Here is a 22500-nt window from a genome sequence, read left to right as displayed (position 1 = left end):
GTGTGTGTTAGTTGTGGACATACCCACAATCAAACAATTGGGCTACAGTCCATTACAGTGTGTGTGTGTGTGTGTACCACAGCAGGTCTCTGGATGAGGTTCTCCAGTTTGGTGTGGCTGAACTCCAGACTGATCACGTTGAACAGTTTGTCTCTGTCCTCCTCCGGAGTCTCGTAATAACGGACAAACTGAGCCATGCTCATCTCCGAACCCTTCTGAGTGCTGACATCCATCACGTCCACCATCCGCCGGCATCCTGCACACACACACACACACACACACTCTTATTATGACAAACTGATCTTCAGGCTACGACTCTTCAGAGTGCAGACAGATTGCATTTCCTCAGCCTCACCACCAGAGGGCAGAAAGACTACATGCAGTCACTTACCAACCAGTCCTTTAATTTCACTCACGGTGAACTCCGGCTCAGGCATTCTGGAACAGAGTGAGGCGATGGTCAGTTTTAGAGGGAGTGTGCGTGTGGTCAGTATGAGGAGTTCTGCTCAGGTGAGGTATGATACCTGATCCCCAGGCCTTCTTTGGATTTGAACACCAGCGGGGTGCGCAGGGCTTCTCTCTGAACGTACTCGTAGGTGAAATCTGTTCAGGTAAATCACAGCGTCAGCGCCGGCGTCTTTACGGCCTCGTCCCAAACACACACTGCGGTGGTGATGGACAATCCAGGCCCAGTGCAGGTCCAGAAAGTAGAACTCCGGCCCAGCGTCTGGATTTCCCATCTCCTCCACTTCCACACACTCCAGTAAACATACACTTTACCTTTGCCTTCCATGAAGTGCACGAAGCTGCTGCTGTAGCGACCGCTCTGCAGTTTATCCTCCAGATCAAAGCCTCTGATGTTGGCGATGTCCTCCACGTCCGATAAGTCCTCCTCTTCATCGTACATCCTCCTGCCCGTGGAGCGCTGCTCGAGTGGACAACAAGCAGGTCAGAGCAGATCTGTCTCAGTTTAGTCACAGAACTTCAGCTTTAACTGGATCTAATCCTGGATCTTCTGCCTCACAACCGTGGATCACTACCGAGATAAATCACCATGGCAACGCACGCTGCAGACCTAACCTGACCCAGCTCAGCACTGAGGACCACACTTTTAGACCAATCAGGACTAAGCTTCTGACCAATCAGTCAACATCAGTCACAGTTTGGGGGGTTTGGTGTGAAATGCTCGGTTCTAGATAAGCTCCCCCAGTCAGAGCTGGAGTTCTACAGTGGTGGTTCTAGATAAGCTCCCCCAGTCAGAGCTGTGGTTCTACAGTGGAGGTTCTAGATAAGCCCCCCCCAGTCAGAGCTGTGGTTCTACAGTGGAGGTTCTAGATAAGCTCCCCCAGTCAGAGCTGTGGTTCTACAGTGGAGGTTCTAGATAAGCTCCCCCAGTCAGAGCTGTGGTTCTACAGTGGAGGTGAAGGGAAGCAGACGTCTGAAGCTCTAATAAAAGCTCCTCACAGAAAGTTCTTCACCTAATGGTGATGAAGACGCTGCCTGATGCCTGAGACACTGTTCTACCAGAGTTCTGAGAAGAGTTCGGCTCTAGAACCTGCTTTTAGAACCAGATCATTAAAATGGTGGAGGGATACATGCTGCAGGGTGTAGTGCGGCTACAGAAAGTAGTCCCTGAAGAGAACTGCATTAGTTCAGATTCTCTATTCACTATTTTACCTCCATCATCATCATCATCATCATTCCATATAAAACTCAGAAGACTCGTGTAGCTGCACTGGTGGGTTTGGATAGGAGATAAATTATGGGATGTAGCTGTGTTGTAGTCATGGCGACCGATGCCTGCTTCCATTCACCTCCACTGTACAGAGATCAGAGTGGGTCAGTTTCTCTACAGTGAAGCTCAGATTCACACCGAACCCCAAACCCCCCAACACCCCCAAACCCCCAACACCCCCCACCCTCCCCTGACTGAGCTCCTCTTTAATGCACGGTGTTTTTATTACTGTTAATATTATTAAGAATAACACTAATGATCATGTAGCCGCATACACTCATTAATGCTCAGGCACGTGGAGGTCAGCACCAATGCACGCTCTGCAGGCCTTCCGAACCGCGTGCATATCTTAAACCCTAAACATCAAACAGAATCACAGATTCGCAGCAGCTCGAGCGCAGCTGTAACTTTTGCATGCATGCAGGAGTGTTATGCACCCTGCTGTAACCGAATGTATGTGTGTGCGCGCGCTGCAGCTCTTTGTACAGTGCTCGAATCGCGTTTTTGTTTGTTTACATCGAGGCGCCGCGCGTGCTCGCGATATGCAGGCCATCAACACACACCACACACTCCCTCTCCCGCGCTCGCGTGTCCTCCCTGTAACGTGTGAATCGTGCTGAAAGCTGCAGATACACACCAGCCTGCGGCCGGACTCCTCACACGGCTCCATCCCGCAGCCCTGATCACTCCTATATCACTCCTCCATCACGGTCCCCACACACTCCGATCAGCTCCCAGCGCGCGCGCCAGTGTGTGTGTATGTGTGTGTGTGCGCGCGTGTATGTGTGAGAGAAGGTAAATACACTCTAAACTAAAGTAGGAACCATCTTTTTCGTGTAGTGAGCCGTGACGTCACGGCCAAGCAAACCAAAACATTGCGTCACGCGCTAGGGTGGAAGGGGGCGTCACTGCGGTGCCCATGTTTACATTTATTATTTACATTTATTATTGTTTACATTTTTTTTATTTCATTGTTTTTAATTTCACAATTAATTGCATATATTTTATGCCCTAAATATCAAAACAAAACAGCGTGCGTGCAGGTGCTCCTCGTTGCGTTCATGCAGCGCGCGAAAACAACGTGTAACCCGTGCATGCATGCACACTGCATAACTTTTTGTTTTGAAGCATCATCATTATAAATATTATTATCATTTTAATTAACATTCTTTCCAACGTCAACCAAGCGTTCTGTAAACCAGCTCTCGCGTGCAGTTTAAAGGGTCTCAATGTTGCTCCCAAATTCGTCACTAAAGCTCCTCTGCGCTCGTGCGCGGTCTAAATACATGCCATAGCGCTGTTTTTGTTGTGTGTGCACAAAGCTGCACTCCTCGCGCGCATGCAACATTATATAATATTGATATTTGGACCGGCGGACTGTGGCGCACTAACACCGCGATGCATTGTGGATAATGTAGTACAGTCCCGGCCTTTGCTTGCAGCGTCGAAGGAACGGAGGAGGGAGGGAGTGTTTGTGCAGACAGCAGCAGCAGAGCTGATCTGAATTAGAGCCTGTAGTGCATTAACTGGACCCTGAGCTCGAGCTGAACGGACAGGGGTTCTCACTGTTGTGGAGATGAGCAGTGAGCACTCCCTGCAGGCTCTGACCTGGAGGAAGCTCTACCTGAGCAGGGCGAAGCTGAAAGCGTCCAGCAGGACATCAGCTCTGCTGTCAGGGTTCGCCATGGTGAGTAAAACCGCAGCAGAGGAACAGCTAGGGTTCTGCTTGAGCTCTGCATGAACTGTTCTTCTGACTGTATGTTTAAACACATGGGTTCTTTATGAGCTCTAAGCAGATTGGGGTCTATGTGTGCTTTAAGCAGCTGTGGTTCTGTAAGCAAAAAGGGTTCTATATGCTTTCTAAGCAAATAGGGTTCTAAACAGAATAGCTCTGTAGGGTTCTGTATATGCTTTATTTGTGCTTCCACTCGCTGGCCACTGGTTTAGAACACCTACCTTGTGCTTGTGCTGCTGGCCAACACAGTGTGTGTGTTTGATGTTTAGGTGGCGATGGTGGAGGTCCAGCTGGACACCAGTCATGACTACCCACCGGGTCTGCTGATCGCCTTCAGCGCATGCACCACCGTGCTGGTGGCCGTTCACCTGTTCGCTTTGATGATCAGCACCTGCATCCTGCCCAACATCGAGGCGGTCAGTAACGTCCACAACCTGAACGCGGTGCGCGAGTCTCCTCACGAGCGGATGCAGCGGCACATCGAGCTGGCCTGGGCCTTCTCCACCGTCATCGGCACGTTGCTGTTCCTGGCGGAGGTGGTGCTGCTGTGCTGGGTGAAGTTCTTGCCCGTCCGGCCGCGGCAGCAGAAGAACGGTACCATGCCCGCCGGGGTGGCCGCCGCCATCACCTCCACCTCCATCATGGTGCCGTTCGGCCTTATCTTCATAGTCTTCGCCGTCCACTTCTACCGCTCGCTGGTCAGCCACAAAACCGACCGGCAGTTCCAGGAGCTGGAGGAGCTGGAGGACCTCCAGAACGAACTGGACCAGAGGGGAGACGCCTCGGTCCTGCATTCTCCGACCTCACAGTAACAATGACTGGTCCAGGTCCGGGGCGGGGGCGTGCTGCTGCAACGGGTCAGTTTACCGGTGTAGGGGTCAGAGGGGGGTGTAGGTGTACTCATGCTGCCAGTGGCAAATCCAGGTCCAGAAAGTAAAATCCATCCTAAGCTGCAGCAGAGCCACCCAGGCTGTTGATTTTTACTTTCTGGACCTGGGTTTGGACCCGCTGCATGCTGCTCTGTAATAACGGCTGTATTTCACTTTATGTTGGTCCTTTTTTTGAGGGGTCCAGTTTTAATTAAAGAGTGTATTGATTTGGGAAACTCGTGTAAAGCACAGTATACCCCCTTCTCCCTCTCCCCTGCCACAGACTTCATCCCCAACCGATCAGCCAATCAGATCTCTCACGTTACACAACGTCCTGTGGGTGAACTAATCCCGCTGCAGCAGATCTGCCGAGAGCTGCTCCCACTGCTGTGCTCTGTCTGTTCCTGCATGTTCAACTTAACGAAACGCTGTGTAGTGTTTTCTTTGTGTGTGTGTGTGTGTGTGTGTGTGTGTGTGTGTGTGTTTGTTTACGTCCAAGGCTGCGTTCACATTTCAGGATTTCTTGCTCAGTTCTGATCCCTCTGTCAGACTCGCTGTGGTTCTGTCCAGCCAAGACGTAGACTGTCCCTGACCCTGCTGAGAGTCCAGCTCAGGAACAGCTTCTGCTGGGAGCTGGATTCTGATTGGCTAAGCTGGTGTTTGATGGTTAAGCTGGTGGAAAAGCTGATCATCAAGACAAAAGCATGCCCTATACTGGTGAGCTGGGGACCAGAAAATGAGAGTGGGCTCTCTCCCCAGACCCCCTGCTGTTCCCCAAAGTTGTGCGATCAATGAAGTGTACCCCAGCTAACAGAGTGAACGGTGGAAGTGCCGGGTCAGTCTGAGCAGGATGTGTTTTCCAGGTCATCAAATGGGAGGAGCCTTAAGTCTCTCTGCTGGTCGTAAGATTTGACCAGCTCGGTCATGCTGGTCAACAAGATTGGTCACACTGGTTGTCTAGCTTGGTCAGGATAATCATTCTTGTAGAACTAGAAACCTCAAACACAGCCTGCCCCATTCTGTCCAAGAGCTAAACTGGTCAACCAGCGTAACCAGCTTGAGCTGACCAGGCTGTGTTTTCAGAGCTAGAGTCCAGTGAAGCAGCAGGTTTTGACCTCATCAGCTCGTTTACACTAAACCTTAAACTCTGTTTCTTAAGCTGAACACAGTTCAGGTTCAGTTTAAATGCGTTAATAAGACGCTTGTTTACAGTTTTCTGAAGGAAATAAATAATTGGGGGGGGGGGGTGTCTACAGAGATGTGATTGGTGACAGTCTAAGTCCAGTATTTGTTAGCACTGTTAGCCTAGCATCTCCTGTTGTAAACTGGATAAGCTCACATTTCAGATACAGAACATGTCTCAGCTGATCGACTGAGACTAGGATCAGAGATCAGTAGTGATGGTTTGCTTTTCGGAACTTTTCTTTTAATAAGTATGATCAGCTAAGTCACTGGGGGATTTTTTTATGTGTTTTTATTAATTTAATATTATATTTTGCAAAAATGTTTAATTCAGTATTCTTGCAAACAGTGAAGCTCAGAAAGGGAATCTGATTAGGTCTAATTTTTTGGGAGTCGTATTCAGTCAGTAATCAGACGCTGCTTCAGTCCTGTGATGTGAGCACAGCTGGACGGACGTCTCTGCTGCTGTCCTGAAGGTGTGGTTACGGCATGCTTCTTAAATGTGTAACTAACTGTCTGTGTCGTCCTGTTTACTCCGAACTCGAGTCATTATTATTATTATTATTATTGTTATTATTATTATTATGGTTATTTGTATGTTATTGTGTATACTGATCATATGAGCAGTGTAAGATGTTATGCAGCTGAATGAAGCCGTTCATCACTGAAGACTCTAGACTCCAGACTCTAACTGAATATTAAAGACCTGGAGCAACGGAATTAGTCGACTCTGTCAGACGCGGATGCTAAGTGTGACCTAGACTCACTCCTAGTCCCGCTAAAAGGTGATACACCCCGTGACCTCACTCTTTCTGAATGTTTATCTTCTGAAATTAAGCTAAGCTATGCTAAGACTGGCTAGCCAGCTTCAGGTCCAAACACAACAGAACCGCTGGGAGTTCGCCAATCTTCGCTGTCCCAAACCGGATCAAGTGTTTGGTCTACAGTTTGTGGATCAGCAGTTCTGCACTGACTAAATCTGTAGCCAGTTCTAAACCGGCTCCCCGGATTAAACCAGCTCCCCGGATTAAACCAGCTCCCCGGATTAAACCGGCTCCCCTGATTAAACCAGATTAAACCCAGATTAAACCAGCTCCCCGGATTAAACCAAACTCTCAGATTAAACCCAGATTAAACCATCTTCCCGGATTAAACCAGATTAAACCAGCTCCCTGGTTAAAGATTAAACCGGCTCCCCGGATTAAACCAAACTCTCAGATTAAACCAGAATAAACCAGCTCCCTGGATTAAACCAGATTAAACCCAGATTAAACCAGCTCCCTGGTTAAAGATTAAACCAGCTCCCCGGATTAAACCAAACTCTCAGATTAAACCCAGATTAAACCATCTTCCCGGATTAAACCAGATTAAACCAGCTCCCTGGTTAAAGATTAAACCGGCTCCCCGGATTAAACCAAACTCTCAGATTAAACCAGAATAAACCAGCTCCCTGGATTAAACCAGATTAAACCCAGATTAAACCAGCTCCCTGGTTAAAGATTAAACCAGCTCCCCGGATTAAACCAAACTCTCAGATTAAACCAGCTCCCCGGATTAAACCAGATTAAACCCAGATTAAACCAGCTCCCCGGATTAAACCAAACTCTCAGATTAAACCAGCTCCCCGGATTAAACCAGACTAAACCCAGATTAAACCAGCTCCCTGGTTAAAGATTAAACCAGCTCCCCGGATTAAACCAGACTAAACCCAGATTAAACCAGCTCCCTGGTTAAAGATTAAACCAGATTAAACCAGCTCCCCGGATTAAACCAGACTAAACCCAGATTAAACCAGCTCCCTGGTTTAGACACCTGGAGTGTCTTGCTATCCCTTTCTGCTGTTACACTGAGAATTTCCCCACTGCGGGACTAATAAAGGACTATCTTATCTTAAACCCAGATTAAACCAGCTCCCCGGATTAAACCAGACTAAACCCAGATTAAACCAGCTCCCTGGTTAAAGATTAAACCAGCTCCCCGGATTAAACCAGACTAAACCCAGATTAAACCAGCTCCCCGGATTAAACCAGACTAAACCCAGATTAAACCAGCTCCCTGGTTAAAGATTAAACCAGATTAAACCAGCTCCCCGGATTAAACCAGACTCTCAGATTAAACACCTTCAGTACAGCTCAGACTGCAGCTGCTAGCGTTCAGATTTAGCATTGCAGGGTTTATTTGAGCTGCTGTTAAAATATGTTGTAAATGTTTGTCAGATATTTTGTAGATCATTAGCAGTTGAAGTCCTCAGTAGGTCGCTAGGCTAAATGCTAAAACGTGCGTTATGGTAACAGGCGGTTCTGTACAGGTTCTTTTAGCGTGTTCAGGTATATGTTGTAACCCTGCGGGTCGAACCGCCTCCACTTCTGACAGCGTCGCTAATTTCCATTTTTCAGTTTCAGCCAAAAACCAACAAAAGCCACTGGATATCAGAGAGAGGCAGCCGGAGGCCGGACGCACAAAAGGGTCTTAGGAAGGGAAAATGTGCTTTTTTTCTTTAATTTTAAGTAAAAAAAAAAACAAGGATGGATTCATTTTCTTCAAAAATGATAATTGTGTGATTTTTCCTCTTATTGTTTCCCAGAGAAGCTTGTTTTAGGAATGCTTTTGTGGTCTGATTCTGAGCCGAGCAGTTCAGCAAGCCCTCAGCGATCTGCTCTTCTCAACATCAGCGACCTCCTCTAATACTACACTCGCATTTTAGTCCAGTTCTGACAGAAAGAGTTTATGGAGAGTGAATGTTTACATGATTACAGGGCTAATCAAGAACCTCAGGCTCCGAGGGCTGATTTCTCAGTTAGCCTGATGCGCTAAGGATTAAAATGGGGTCTCTTTTAGGTCTGGGTTAAATGATCAGGCGAGCTGGAAGCTAAATCTCTCTGTGTTCGTTTGAGGAGAATCTGAACTAGTTTAGTCATTTTACAGTGTGTGAGAGTGTGTGTCTGCGTTAGCGCTGTGGCAGACTGAGGTGTCGCACTGTTTACACAAAACAAAATTACACCCAAATCTGAACCAGAGATTCTGGGTTTCGTGGGGCTGCAGGACTTCATACTGGATGAGCTCAGAGCTGGAGCCCTTTTCCTTTCTCATGAACTTTAATCAAATAAACTGAATCTCAAATAACAGTGTGTGAGCGGTTCTGTCTCTCTCTCTGTCTGTCTGTCTGTCTCTCTCTCTGTCTGTCTGTCTGTCTGTCTCTCTCTCTGTCTGTCTGTCTGTATCTCTGTCTGTCTCTCTCTGTCTGTCTCTGTGTGTCTGTCTGTCTGGCTGTCTGTCTCTCTCTCTGTCTGTCTGTCTGTATCTCTGTCTGTCTCTCTCTCTGTCGGTCTCTCTCTCTCTGTCTGTCTCTCTGTGTGTCTGGCTGTCTGTCTGTCTCTCTCTGTCTGTCTCTCTGTGTGTCTGTCTCTCTGTCTGGCTGTCTGGCTGTCTCTCTCTCTGTCTGTCGGTCTCTCTGTCTGGCTGTCTGTCTGTCTCTCTTTCTGTCTGTTTCTGTCTCTCTCTCTGTCTGTCTCTCTGTGCGTCTGTCTCTCTGTCTGTCTGTCTCTCTGTCGGTCTCTCTCACTCACACACAGACACACATCTGAGCAATAAACCAACAGTTGTCCACTCCTTTACTTCACTCGGTGTGTGTGTTCAGAGTGTGTAAGGTGCTCAGATTGGGGAGTGTGTGTTAATGCTGGGTAAGTGTTTCACACAGGTGGTTCTGGGCTGTTCTGGTCTGAATGGTTTTACTGGTCATCCTCTCTGATCTCTGAGCAGTTGGCCAGTCCCTCCATTAGCACACCCTCAGCATCCTTCAGCTGCACCTGAAGACAGAACACACCAACCTGATCACTCACACTCCTCAGCTCTGTGCACACCTGATCACTCACACTCCTCGTCTCTGTGCACACCTGATCACTCACACTCCTCGTCTCTGTGCACACCTGATCACTCACTCCTCGTCTCTGTGCACACCTGATCACTCACACTCCTCGTCTCTGTGCACACCTGATCACTCACTCCTCGGCTCTGTGCACACCTGATCACTCACACTCCTCGTCTCTGTGCACACCTGATCACTCACTCCTCGGCTCTGTGCACACCTGATCACTCACACTCCTCGTCTCTGTGCACACCTGATCACTCACTCCTCGGCTCTGTGCACACCTGATCACTCACACTCCTCGTCTCTGTGCACACCTGATCACTCACTCCTCGGCTCTGTGCACACCTGATCACTCACACTCCTCGTCTCTGTGCACACCTGATCACTCACTCCTCGGCTCTGTGCACACCTGATCACTCACACTCCTCGTCTCTGTGCACACCTGATCACTCACTCCTCGGCTCTGTGCACACCTGATCACTCACACTCCTCGGCTCTGTGCACACCTGATCACTCACACTCCTCGGCTCTGTGCACACCTGATCACTCACACTCCTCGGCTCTGTGCACACCTGATCACTCACACTTCTCGTCTCTGTGCACACCTGATCACTCACTCCTCGGCTCTGTGCACACCTAATCACTCACACTCCTCGGCTCTGTGCACACCTGATCACTCTCACTCCTCGTCTCTGTGCACACCTGATCACTCACACTCCTCGTCTCTGTGCACACCTGATCACTCACTCCTCGTCTCTGTGCACACCTGATCACTCACACTCCTCGTCTCTGTGCACACCTGATCACTCACTCCTCGTCTCTGTGCACACCTGATCACTCACACTCCTCGTCTCTGTGCACACCTGATCACTCACTCCTCGTCTCTGTGCACACCTGATCACTCACACTCCTCGTCTCTGTGCACACCTGATCACTCACACTCCTCGTCTCTGTGCACACCTGATCACTCACTCCTCGGCTCTGTGCACACCTGATCACTCACACTCCTCGTCTCTGTGCACACCTGATCACTCACTCCTCGGCTCTGTGCACACCTGATCACTCACACTCCTCGGCTCTGTGCACACCTGATCACTCACACTCCTTGGCTCTGTGCACACCTGATCACTCACACTCCTCGGCTCTGTGCACACCTGATCACTCACACTCCTCGGCTCTGTGCACACCTGATCACTCACACTTCTCGTCTCTGTGCACACCTGATCACTCACTCCTCGGCTCTGTGCACACCTAATCACTCACACTCCTCGGCTCTGTGCACACCTGATCACTCTCACTCCTCGTCTCTGTGCACACCTGATCACTCACACTCCTCGTCTCTGTGCACACCTGATCACTCACTCCTCGTCTCTGTGCACACCTGATCACTCACACTCCTCGTCTCTGTGCACACCTGATCACTCACTCCTCGTCTCTGTGCACACCTGATCACTCACACTCCTCGTCTCTGTGCACACCTGATCACTCACTCCTCGTCTCTGTGCACACCTGATCACTCACTCCTCGGCTCTGTGCACACCTGATCACTCACACTCCTCGTCTCTGTGCACACCTGATCACTCACTCCTCGGCTCTGTGCACACCTGATCACTCACACTCCTCGTCTCTGTGCACACCTGATCACTCACTCCTCGGCTCTGTGCACACCTGATCACTCACACTCCTCGTCTCTGTGCACACCTGATCACTCACTCCTCGGCTCTGTGCACACCTAATCACTCACACTCCTCGGCTCTGTGCACACCTGATCACTCACACTCCTCGGCTCTGTGCACACCTAATCACTCACTCCTCGGCTCTGTGCACACCTGATCACTCACACTCCTCGGCTCTGTGCACACCTGATCACTCTCACTCCTCGGCTCTGTGCACACCTGATCACTCACACTCCTCGGCTCTGTGCACACCTGATCACTCACACTCCTCGGCTCTGTGCACACCTGATCACTCACTCCTCGGCTCTGTGCACACCTGATCACTCACTCCTCGGCTCTGTGCACACCTGATCACTCACACTCCTCGGCTCTGTGCACACCTGATCACTCACTCCTCGGCTCTGTGCACACCTGATCACTCACAGGGAAGCGAAATGACTGGCCTTTCTCTGGAAAAGAGTGTCATATAAAATCTGATCCTGCTTCTGCACGTCCTCTCAGTCTGATTCGGGGACACAGTCTCACTGAACAGATCTTCCTCCCGCTGAACTGTAACACTACTGCAACTGTAACACCTCCGAATCACCTGACCCAGCAGGACACGGAGACACTTCACAACATCAGACCGTTTCTAACAGCGTTCCTTTACTTGTAAGACATTTTTGCTGCTATATTGAGCGGCCCTCCAAAGAATCGTATGTAAGAGCTTTCCTATGATAGATCCAAACCATCAAGGTTCCACACAGAACCACTGCCCTTACCAGTAACCCTTTAAGAACCATTTTAACATTTAACCCAAATGAGACATGCAGCAGAAACAAAGAGCATCATTATATGTAAATGAGGTTTGTTTTGATTGGCTGCCCTCATTCAAAAACCAGTGCTAAAACAATCATTGTCCTTGAATGTGAATGGGTGGAGCTAAACTGCTGTAGGCTAAATAGGTGGGGCTAAACTGCTGAAGGCTGAATGGGTGTGGCTAAACTAATATAGGCTGAATGGGTGGGGCTTAACTGCTGAAGGATGAATGAGTGGGGTTAAACTGCTGTAGGCTGAATGGGTGTGGCTAAACCAATGTATGCTAAATGGGTGGGGCTAAACTGCTGTAGGCTGAATGGGTGGGGTTAAACTGCTGTAGGCTGAATGGGTGGGGCTAAACTAATGTAGGCTGAATGGGTGGGGCTAAACTGGACACTTTAAAGTGCAAGGTTCTACCTGGGGGATGGGATACGCTGTTGGTGCTGTTGCATGCTCTCGTCCTAAATCACACACTGTCCCACACTTCGCCACATCGTCGACCCAGAACCCCTCGTACAGCTGACCTTTGTCCAGGTAGAAGAAGCACCCGTGTCCGTTTTTCTTCCCATCCTTCCAGCTGCCCTCGTACCTGTTCCCATTCGCTTTAACAGAGAGAGAATGAGGTCATGGTCCAAAGCTGCCACTGCTGCAATATTTAAGGTGGAGCTAAGATCCATTAGCAGTTCAGGAGAACTGTGGAAGATGAGCTTGAGAAGACCAAGAAAAGTGAACGGAACTGCAGCACCGTTTAAGGTGGAGCAGGGAATTCCGATGAGGTTTGTTGTGGACAGTGGGGTTATATTATATTAATATATTATATATATTATTATTAGCTTATATTACTGTGTGTGTGTGTGTGGTCAGTACCGAATGTCAGGATGCCCTGTCCGTGCTTATTGTCCTTCAGCCACTCTCCCTCATATACGTCTCCATTGGGGTAGTACATTCTGCCGGAGCCACTTCTCTCGTGCCCCCCCCACTGACCTTCGTACCACGAGCTGGGGCTGTAGAGCTGCATCCCAAAACCCTAAACACAAAAACACACTCCCTCATTCACACTTGTGATGTTTAGCTCCACCTATTCAGCCTGTAGGGGGACTGTAGGATATGGGCAGGTATCTCCTCACCTCCTTCTTGTCATTTTTCCATTCTCCTGAGTAAACCATCACATAGTCGTTAGTGAGGGGCAGCTGTTTGCTCAGAGTGCCGAAACCTTCCCGTTTCCCAAACCTCCACTCTCCATCATACACAACTCCAGCTCTCCTCCACACCTGAGTTCCTTTACCTGCACACAGGAGAGGAGCAGTCTCAACACCCCACTCACCCTAATGTGTATAATACAGTAGTGTGTATAGTTCTGTAGTGTTTATAGTGCAGTGGTGTGTATAGTGCAGTAGTGTGTATAGTGCAGTGGTGTGTATAGTTCAGTAGTGTGTATAGTTCAGTAGTGTGTATAGTGCAGTAGTGTGTATAGTTCAGTAGTGTGTATAGTGCAGTAGTGTGTATAGTTCAGTAGTGTGTATAGTGCAGTGGTGTGTATAGTTCAGTAGTGTGTATAGTGCAGTAGTGTGTATAGTTCAGTAGTGTGTATAATACAGTAGTGTGTATAGTTCTGTAGTGTTTATAGTGCAGTGGTGTGTATAGTGCAGTAGTGTGTATAGTGCAGTGGTGTGTATAGTTCAGTAGTGTGTGTATAGTTCAGTAGTGTGTATAGTGCAGTAGTGTGTATAGTTCAGTAGTGTGTATAGTGCAGTAGTGTGTATAGTGTAGTAGTGTGTATAGTGCAGTAGTGTGTATAGTTCAGTAGTGTGTATAGTTCAGTAGTGTGTATATAGTTCAGTAGTGTGTATAGTTCAGTAGTGTGTATATAGTTCAGTAGTGTGTATAGTGCAGTAGTGTGTATAGTTCAGCAGTGTGTATAGTTCAGTAGTGTGTATAGTGCAGTAGTGTGTATAGTTCAGTAGTGTGTATAGTGCAGTAGTGTGTATAGTTCAGTAGTGTGTATATAGTTCAGTAGTGTGTATAGTTCAGTAGTGTGTATAGTTCAGTAGTGTGTATAGTGCAGTAGTGTGTATAGTGCAGTAGTGTGTATATAGTTCAGTAGTGTGTATAGTGCAGTAGTGTGTATAGTTCAGTAGTGTGTATAGTGCAGTAGTGTGTATAGTTCAGTAGTGTGTATAGTTCAGTAGTGTGTATAGTGCAGTAGTGTGTATAGTGCAGTAGTGTGTGTATAGTGCAGTAGTGTGTATAGTGCAGTAGTGTGTATAGTTCAGTAGTGTGTATAGTGTAGTAGTGTGTATAGTGTAGTAGTGTGTATAGTTCAGTAGTGTGTATAGTTTAGTAGTGTGTATAGTTCAGTAGTGTGTATAGTTCAGTAGTGTGTATAGTGCAGTAGTGTGTGTATAGTTCAGTAGTGTGTATAGTGTAGTAGTGTGTATAGTTCAGTAGTGTGTATAGTGCAGTAGTGTGTATAGTTCAGTAGTGTGTATAGTGCAGTAGTGTGTATAGTTCAGTAGTGTGTATAGTTCAGTAGTGTGTGTATAGTTCAGTAGTGTGTATAGTTCAGTAGTGTGTATAGTGCAGTAGTGTGTATAGTTCAGTAGTGTGTATAGTTCAGTAGTGTGTATAGTGCAGTAGTGTGTATAGTGCAGTAGTGTGTATAGTTCAGTAGTGTGTATAGTGCAGTAGTGTGTATAGTGCAGTAGTGTGTATAGTGCAGTAGTGTGTATATAGTGCAGTAGTGTGTATAGTTCAGTAGTGTGTATATAGTGCAGTAGTGTGTATAGTGCAGTAGTGTGTATAGTGCAGTAGTGTGTATATAGTGCAGTAGTGTGTATAGTGCAGTAGTGTGTATAGTGCAGTAGTGTGTATATAGTGCAGTAGTGTGTATAGTGCAGTAGTGTGTATAGTGCAGTAGTGTGTATATAGTGCAGTAGTGTGTATAGTGCAGTAGTGTGTATAGTGCAGTAGTGTGTATAGTGCAGTAGTGTGTATAGTGCAGTAGTGTGTACAGTGCAGTAGTGTGTATAGTGCAGTAGTGTGTATAGTGCAGTAGTGTGTATAGTGCAGTAGTGTGTATAGTTCAGTAGTGTGTATAGTTCAGTAGTGTGTATAGTGCAGTAGTGTGTATAGTGCAGTAGTGTGTGTATAGTGCAGTAGTGTGTATAGTGCAGTAGTGTGTATAGTGCAGTAGTGTGTACAGTGCAGTAGTGTGTATAGTGCAGTAGTGTGTATAGTGCAGTAGTGTGTATAGTTCAGTAGTGTGTATAGTGCAGTAGTGTGTGTATAGTTCAGTAGTGTGTATAGTTCAGTAGTGTGTATAGTGCAGTAGTGTGTATATAGTGCAGTAGTGTGTATAGTGCAGTAGTGTGTATAGTGCAGTAGTGTGTATATAGTGCAGTAGTGTGTATAGTGCAGTAGTGTGTATAGTGCAGTAGTGTGTATATAGTGTAGTAGTGTGTATAGTGTAGTAGTGTGTATAGTGCAGTAGTGTGTATAGTGCAGTAGTGTGTACAGTGCAGTAGTGTGTATAGTGCAGTAGTGTGTATAGTGCAGTAGTGTGTATAGTTCAGTAGTGTGTATAGTGCAGTAGTGTGTATAGTTCAGTAGTGTGTATAGTTCAGTAGTGTGTATAGTGCAGTAGTGTGTATAGTGCAGTAGTGTGTATAGTTCAGTAGTGTGTATAGTGCAGTAGTGTGTATAGTTCAGTAGTGTGTATAGTGCAGTAGTGTGTATAGTTCAGTAGTGTGTGTATAGTTCAGTAGTGTGTATAGTGCAGTAGTGTGTATAGTTCAGTAGTGTGTATAGTGTAGTAGTGTGTATAGTTCAGTAGTGTGTATAGTGCAGTAGTGTGTATAGTTCAGTAGTGTGTATAGTTCAGTAGTGTGTATAGTTCAGTAGTGTGTATAGTGCAGTAGTGTGTATAGTTCAGTAGTGTGTATAGTGTAGTAGTGTGTATAGTTCAGTAGTGTGTATAGTTCAGTAGTGTGTATAGTGCAGTAGTGTGTGTATAGTTCAGTAGTGTGTATAGTGCAGTAGTGTGTATAGTTCAGTAGTGTGTATAGTGTAGTAGTGTGTATAGTTCAGTAGTGTGTATAGTGTAGTAGTGTGTATAGTTCAGTAGTGTGTATAGTGCAGTAGTGTGTGTATAGTTCAGTAGTGTGTATAGTGCAGTAGTGTGTATAGTGCAGTAGTGTGTGTATAGTTCAGTAGTGTGTATAGTGCAGTAGTGTGTATAGTGCAGTAGTGTGTGTATAGTTCAGTAGTGTGTATAGTGCAGTAGTGTGTATGGTTCAGTAGTGTGTATATAGTTCAGTAGTGTGTATAGTTCAGTAGTGTGTATGGTTCAGTAGTGTGTATAGTGCAGTAGTGTGTATGGTTCAGTAGTGTGTATATAGTTCAGTAGTGTGTATAGTGCAGTAGTGTGTATAGTGCAGTAGTGTGTATAGTTCAGTAGTGTGTATAGTTCAGCAGTGTGTATAGTGCAGTAGTGTGTATAGTTCAGCAGTGTGTATAGTGCAGTAGTGTGTATAGTTCAGCAGTGTGTATAGTGCAGTAGTGTGTGTATAGTTCAGTAGTGTGTATAGTGCAGTAGTGTGTATAGTGCAGTAGTGTGTATAGTTCAGCAGTGTGTATAGTTCAGCAGTGTGTATAGTGCAGTAGTGTGTATAGTGCAGTAGTGTGTATAGTTCAGCAGTGTGTATAGTTCAGCAGTGTGTATAGTGCAGTAGTGTGTATAGTTCAGCAGTGTGTATAGTGCAGTAGTGTGTGTATAGTTCAGTAGTGTGTATAGTGCAGTAGTGTGTATAGTGCAGTAGTGTGTATAGTTCAGCAGTGTGTATAGTGCAGTAGTGTGTATAGTTCAGCAGTGTGTATAGTGCAGTAGTGTGTATAGTTCAGCAGTGTGTATAGTGCAGTAGTGTGTGTATAGTTCAGTAGTGTGTATAGTGCAGTAGTGTGTATAGTGCAGTAGTGTGTATAGTGCAGTAGTGTGTATAGTGCAGTAGTGTGTGTATAGTTCAGTAGTGTGTATAGTGCAGTAGTGTGTATAGTTCAGTAGTGTGTATAGTTCAGTAGTGTGTATAGTTCAGTAGTGTGTATAGTTCAGTAGTGTGTATAGTGCAGTAGTGTGTGTATAGTGCAGTAGTGTGTATAGTGCAGTAGTGTGTATAGTTCAGTAGTGTGTATAGTTCAGTAGTGTGTATAGTGCAGTAGTGTGTATAGTGCAGTAGTGTGTGTATAGTGCAGTAGTGTGTATAGTGCAGTAGTGTGTATAGTGCAGTAGTGTGTGTATAGTGCAGTAGTGTGTATAGTGCAGTAGTGTGTATAGTTCAGTAGTGTGTATAGTGCAGTAGTGTGTGTATAGTGCAGTAGTGTGTGTATAGTGCAGTAGTGTGTGTATAGTGCAGTAGTGTGTATAGTTCAGTAGTGTGTATAGTGCAGTAGTGTGTGTATAGTGCAGTAGTGTGTGTATAGTGCAGTAGTGTGTATAGTGCAGTAGTGTGTATAGTGCAGTAGTGTGTATAGTGCAGTAGTGTGTATAGTGCAGTAGTGTGTATAGTGCAGTAGTGTGTATAGTGCAGTAGTGTGTATAGTGCAGTAGTGTGTATAGTTCAGTAGTGTGTATAGTGCAGTAGTGTGTATAGTTCAGTAGTGTGTATAGTTCAGTAGTGTGTATAGTGCAGTAGTGTGTGTATAGTGCAGTAGTGTGTGTATAGTGCAGTAGTGTGTATAGTGCAGTAGTGTGTATACTGTAGAACAGTCAGCAGTAGAGGCAGTATTTATCTGTCTGGATCTTCATACCGTGCTTTCTGTTGTCCAGCCACTCTCCGCTGTACTGATCCCCGGTCACTGAGAACACGGTCCGGAGAACCCCGCTCTTCTCCGCCTTCTTGTCCCAAAGCCTTGCGCGAGATTCGGCTTTCTGCAGGTTCTTCAGGTGAGGCATCGCTTCAGGTTCAGGGGCCTGGGTCTCAGAGCGGTTCTCAGGCTGAGCAGAGCGGAGTTCGGGCGGCTCTGACCCGTTTCTGGGTTCTGGTGGACAGGCCGATCTCTGCGTTCGGGAGGTTCTGTGGTGAATCTGCTGCTCAGGAACTGCAACTGCTTTAGCGGGCCGCGCTGTGTTTACCGTGTATCCTAGCAACGCTCGGCTGCGTTCCAAACCGCCACAGCACTCTGCCCTTATCATATACACTATACTAATACTAATACTAATATAAATACTAATACTAATACTAATACTAATATAAATACTAATACTAATACTAATATAAATACTAATACTAATATAAATACTAATACTAATACTAATACTAATATAAATACTAATACTAATACTAATATAAATACTAATACTAATACTAATACTAATATAAATACTAATACTAATACTAATATAAATACTAATACTAATATAAATACTAATACTAATATAAATACTAATACTAATACTAATACTAATACTAATATAAATACTAATACTAATACTAATACTAATATAAATACTAATACTAATACTAATACTAATATAAATACTAATACTAATACTAATATAAATACTAATACTAATACTAATACTAATATAAATACTAATACTAATACTAATATAAATACTAATACTAATATAAATACTAATACTAATACTAATACTAATATAAATACTAATACTAATACTAATACTAATATAAATACTAATACTAATACTAATATAAATACTAATACTAATATAAATACTAATACTAATACTAATATAAATACTAATACTAATACTAATATAAATACTAATACTAATATAAATACTAATACTAATATAAATACTAATACTAATACTAATATAAATACTAATACTAATACTAATATAAATACTAATACTAATACTAATACTAATATAAATACTAATACTAATATAAATATAAATATAAATATAGAATAGTGACACAGAAGACTCCTGTCCTGTAATGTGGCATTTTTGGGATTAATAATTTTTAGTTTTATTAAAGATTTAATATGAAACTAATTTCTTCCAGTAAAACATTAAAACTAAAAAGCCTTTTTTATCTGTTCGCTTTTAGATATGAGGGAATAAGCGCCCTGCTCCTGAATCCAGGCTGTGGGGTCAGCGCGTTCTTCCAGAGACTGAACTTTTATCATTTAATGAAACAAAACTGTGAAAAAGTGCATTTTCCTGAATCACATCCGTGTGATTAAGAGCTCTGTATCCATCCTCTAAAAACACTCACATTCCAAAAAGAGTCGATTCTGAAATTTCACATATTTGGGAAGCAGGACTCGACTCCCTCACGCGCACAGCTGGCTGCTGCGTGCACTGATTCAAAGCAATGAACTCGACTGATATCTAAAGCCCATCATTTTCAGCCTGGGTCGACTGGGTTCTGGGTTCTTGCGGGTTCTAGACACACTAATCATTTTATTGCTGCAGAAACGAAACGAGCTGATTTTAAAGGCTCAAATACGAAGCGTTGATTCTAAAATAGTCCAGATCTGGAGCTGCTGTTCATGCTTTTAACCACCAGGTGCCGCTAAAGAGTGTCAGTTTATAAGAACTCAGAGAAGGACCCTTTCTCTTTTACAGGGCGACTATGAGAATAACACACAAATATCGCCCTACATAGTGGACTACATTCATTTATCAAGATAGGGAGCGAGTGAACAAGTAAAAGAGTGGCGCGAGAACAGCCTCCGCTCGGTAGGCGGCGCTGGCGCGGTGCGCCGCACGGAACAAGCAGCCTCTCATCGCAGAGTGGCAGAATGGGCCGCGTCCCGATATACGAACTAACTTCCTTAAACACTCAAGCAGCAGGGAAACTCTGGCCACGGGCTGCGAGATCATACACGAGTTCTGTTCTAGAACCTCTCGCCGGCCCAGGGTTCTCCGTACTTGTGGAACATAAGCGCTGTAGGACGAGCTCGCTTTGTAGGGCACCAGTGCGAGTATTGGGACGCGGCCTCAGGCAGCGAGGGGCAGTGTGTTTGGACGCGGCTACAATGTCACTGGAGCGATGTCAGAGTGAATGGAGAGAAATAGACCAAGAATATCAACAGCTGCAGGTTTGCGGGACTGATTCAATCGTCCGGGATTCGATTATTGATAACTAATAAAGTAATGGAGTTTAAACAGCTGATCTAATCAGCTCTCACCCTGGCGAAGTTAGCCCGCCTGCCAGGGGCCAGCCGCGTTTCATCATCACTAGAACGGAGTGTGTACTTGTTTAGTTGCTTGTTTTTTGGCTTTATGGTCACATGTTCTGCTCAGTGGCTCGTATTTACACCCACGAAGCCCTCCAGCCACTAGAATCGCCTGTGTTAACTGCCCGGGTTCGCTGGTGGTCAAATTCAGGTCCAGAAAGTAAGAATCCAGCCCGGGCTTCTGTTTTAACCGCCTGGGCAGAACCGCTGCAGCAGAGCGAAACTCTGGGCTGGATTTATACTGTCTGGACCTGGATATGACCTCTCTACAGCTGGAGTTAGATTCCGGGTTGTGTGAGGAGCAGCAGGAGGAGGAGGGAGGAGGAGGGAGGAGGAGGGAGGAGGAGGAAGGAGGAGGAGCAGGAGGAGCAGCAGGAGGAAGGAGGAGGAAGGAGGAGGAGGAGGAGCAGGAGGAGGAGGAGCAGGAGGAAGGAGGAGGAGGAGGAGGAGGAGGGGCAGGAGGGAGGAGGAGGAAGGAGGAGGAAGAGGGGCAGGAGGAGGAGGAGGAGGAAGAGGGGCAGGAGGAGGAGGAGGAGGAGGAGGGGCAGGAGGGAGGAGGAAGGAGGAGGAAGAGGGGCAGGAGGGAGGAGGAAGGAGGAGGAAGAGGGGCAGGAGGAGGAGGAGGAGGAGCAGGAGGGGAGGAGGGGGGGAGGAGAGGGGAGGGGGGTATATATAAAGTATTTTGGCTTTTTTATTCTTCCCAATAACTTCATACACCCATGAGGGCGCTGTCCAAACCACAGCCTAATGATGGAGTGTTCACTTCTTCTTCCTGTTCTAGGAGACTCATAAAGTGTACAGACAGAAGCTGGAGGAGCTCACCAGCCTGCAGGCCGTCTGCAGCAGTGCCATCTGCAAACAGAGGAAGGGCCTGAAAGAGCTTCGGCAGACGCTCCATAAGTACGCCCCTCTCTCTCTCTCTCTGTCTGTGTCTCTCTCTCTCTCTCTGTCTGTGTCTCTCTCTCTCTGTCTGTGTCTGTCTGTGTCTCTCTCTCTGTCTGTGTCTCTCTCTCTCTCTCTCTGTCTGTGTCTCTCTCTCTCTGTCTGTGTCTGTCTGTGTCTCTCTCTCTGTCTGTGTCTCTCTCTCTCTCTCTCTCTCTCTGTCTCTCTCTCTCTGTCTGTGTCTCTCTCTGTCTGTGTCTGTCTGTGTCTCTCTCTCTCTCTGTGTCTCTCTCTCTCTCTGTGTCTCTCTCTCTCTCTGTGTCTCTCTCTCTGTGTCTCTCTCTCTCTCTGTGTCTCTCTCTGTGTCTCTCTCTCTCTCTCTCTGTGTCTCTCTCTCTCTCTCTGTGTCTCTCTCTCTCTCTCTCTCTGTGTCTCTCTCTCTTTCTCTGGTCCTCCCTCCCCCCATCACTCAGGGCAGCAGGCTGCAGAAGATAATAATTGTGTGTGTGTGTGTGTGTGTGTGTGTGTGTGTGTGTGTGTGAGAGAGCAGGTGTGTGAAGGTGTGTGATGAGAAGGAGTCGGAGGTGATCGCTGACCTGCAGACGCAGATTAAGGAGAAGCAGAATGTCTTCTTTGATATGGAAGCGTATTTACCAAAGAGGAACGGGTGAGTCCGGCCGCGTCACACCAGCGTGCGTGTGTGTGTGCGTGTGTGCGTGTGCGTGTGTGTGTGTGTGTGTGTAAATAATAAACTTTATTGTAATAAGTGGGATCACATGACTCTTCACAGGCGTCTGCATGATCCATTACAGAGCAGAATTATAGCTGATTAAAGAGAAAGGGGGGGTTTGGTGTGAAACTCTCGGTTCTAGATAACCTCCCCAGTCAGAGCTGTTCTACAGTGGAGGTGAAGGGAAGCGGACGTCTGTTCTGATCTCTGTGTTTTTGGTTCTACAGGCTGTATTTAAATTTGGTTCTGGGGAATGTGAACGTTACACTACTGAGTAATCAGGCAAAGTAAGTCAGTAAATAGAATTTCTGATATCTGGAACCAGTTTAACCTGATCAATATCTGATCTGATCAATATCTGATCTGATTCTGCTGTTTATTTTCAGGTTTGCCTATAAAGATGAATATGAGAAGTTTAAGCTTTATATGACCATAATCCTTATGTTTGGAGCCATAACCTGCCTCTTCCTACTCAACTACCGGTGAGTCGACCCTTACTGTACCTTCACACACCTGATAATCTCAGTAGTCTGGACCCTCGGTTCAGCGCAGTGAGAGGCAGTCAGTGACCCCGATTCCACCTGCTCACTTCAGGTGTCTCAAGTATCAGGATTATATCTGCATCAGGCCTCCCAGTCCAGCAGAACCCCCTCCCAGTCCAGCAGAACCCCCTCCCAGTCCAGCAGAAACGAGTGAATTTGCATATTCCGTCCCACACAGCGATCAAACTTCAGTCTGACTAGCTGGAGACGGATTTGACCCCCCAGCAGTACATGTGGTTAAAATCTGATCCGGGTACAGTCCAGACACCAGTCACGGG

The 22500-nt window shown here is 46.2% G+C and overlaps 4 protein-coding genes across 6 annotated transcripts in view; 2 read left to right on the top strand and 2 right to left on the bottom strand.

Annotated features, from left to right (window-relative positions):
• kdm2bb (lysine (K)-specific demethylase 2Bb) overlaps nt 1–2581 on the bottom strand; it is a 17650-nt gene extending 15069 nt beyond the window's left edge. For both annotated transcript variants that reach the window (XM_072658310.1, XM_072658311.1), the window contains exons 1-5: nt 2373–2581; nt 781–925; nt 525–603; nt 392–438; nt 78–256 (exon numbers count right to left, since the gene is read on the bottom strand). In XM_072658310.1, coding sequence (XP_072514411.1) covers nt 78–256; nt 392–438; nt 525–603; nt 781–925; nt 2373–2405 — 483 coding nt within the window. In that variant the 5' untranslated portion in view covers nt 2406–2581. The remainder of the gene's footprint in view (nt 1–77; nt 257–391; nt 439–524; nt 604–780; nt 926–2372) is intronic.
• A 609-nt stretch (nt 2582–3190) lies between these two features.
• On the top strand, nt 3191–8649 carry orai1b (ORAI calcium release-activated calcium modulator 1b). The gene is made up of 2 exons (XM_072658558.1): nt 3191–3422; nt 3740–8649. Exons 1-2 carry the CDS (start codon nt 3312–3314, stop codon nt 4280–4282), a joined length of 654 nt encoding a protein of 217 aa, XP_072514659.1. The 5' UTR covers nt 3191–3311; the 3' UTR covers nt 4283–8649.
• A 466-nt stretch (nt 8650–9115) lies between these two features.
• Nucleotides 9116–17978, bottom strand: morn3 (MORN repeat containing 3). Its single transcript, XM_072658556.1, has 5 exons — nt 17666–17978; nt 12991–13148; nt 12731–12890; nt 12281–12465; nt 9116–9327 (listed from the first exon to the last, which is right to left on the bottom strand). Exons 1-5 carry the CDS (start codon nt 17808–17810, stop codon nt 9250–9252), a joined length of 726 nt encoding a protein of 241 aa, XP_072514657.1. The 5' UTR covers nt 17811–17978; the 3' UTR covers nt 9116–9249.
• Nucleotides 17979–19769: 1791 nt separating this feature from the next.
• Nucleotides 19770–22500, top strand: part of tmem120b (transmembrane protein 120B) — a 6601-nt gene continuing 3870 nt past the window's right edge. For both annotated transcript variants that reach the window (XR_011977618.1, XM_072658350.1), the window contains exons 1-5: nt 19770–19930; nt 20850–20968; nt 21501–21617; nt 21908–21967; nt 22067–22162. Coding sequence is in view for 1 of the 2 variants with exons in the window: in XM_072658350.1 (XP_072514451.1) it covers nt 19868–19930; nt 20850–20968; nt 21501–21617; nt 21908–21967; nt 22067–22162 (455 nt within the window). In the remaining variant the exon portion in view is untranslated. The remainder of the gene's footprint in view (nt 19931–20849; nt 20969–21500; nt 21618–21907; nt 21968–22066; nt 22163–22500) is intronic.

The sequence above is a fragment of the Salminus brasiliensis genome, chromosome 16, assembly GCF_030463535.1.
Source record: "Salminus brasiliensis chromosome 16, fSalBra1.hap2, whole genome shotgun sequence".
NCBI lineage: Eukaryota > Metazoa > Chordata > Actinopteri > Characiformes > Bryconidae > Salminus > Salminus brasiliensis.
The sequence above is the reverse complement of the archived record's forward strand: the minus strand, read 5'-3'. Positions and strand labels throughout refer to the sequence as shown.

Bases quoted from the DNA above. Each gene is read 5' to 3' on its own strand.
- morn3 (XM_072658556.1), bottom strand. From the start codon at position 17,810: ATGCCTCACCTGAAGAACCTGCAGAAAGCCGAATCTCGCGCAAGGCTT. The intron at 12,891-12,990 runs GTGAGGAGATAC...TTTTGTGTTTAG, and splicing joins GGAAAAATGACAAGAAGGAG to GGTTTTGGGATGCAGCTCTA. The intron at 12,466-12,730 runs GTACTGACCACA...TCTCTGTTAAAG, and splicing joins ACAGGGCATCCTGACATTCG to CGAATGGGAACAGGTACGAG.
- orai1b (XM_072658558.1), top strand. From the start codon at position 3,312: ATGAGCAGTGAGCACTCCCTGCAGGCTCTGACCTGGAGGAAGCTCTAC. The intron at 3,423-3,739 runs GTGAGTAAAACC...TTTGATGTTTAG, and splicing joins TGCTGTCAGGGTTCGCCATG to GTGGCGATGGTGGAGGTCCA.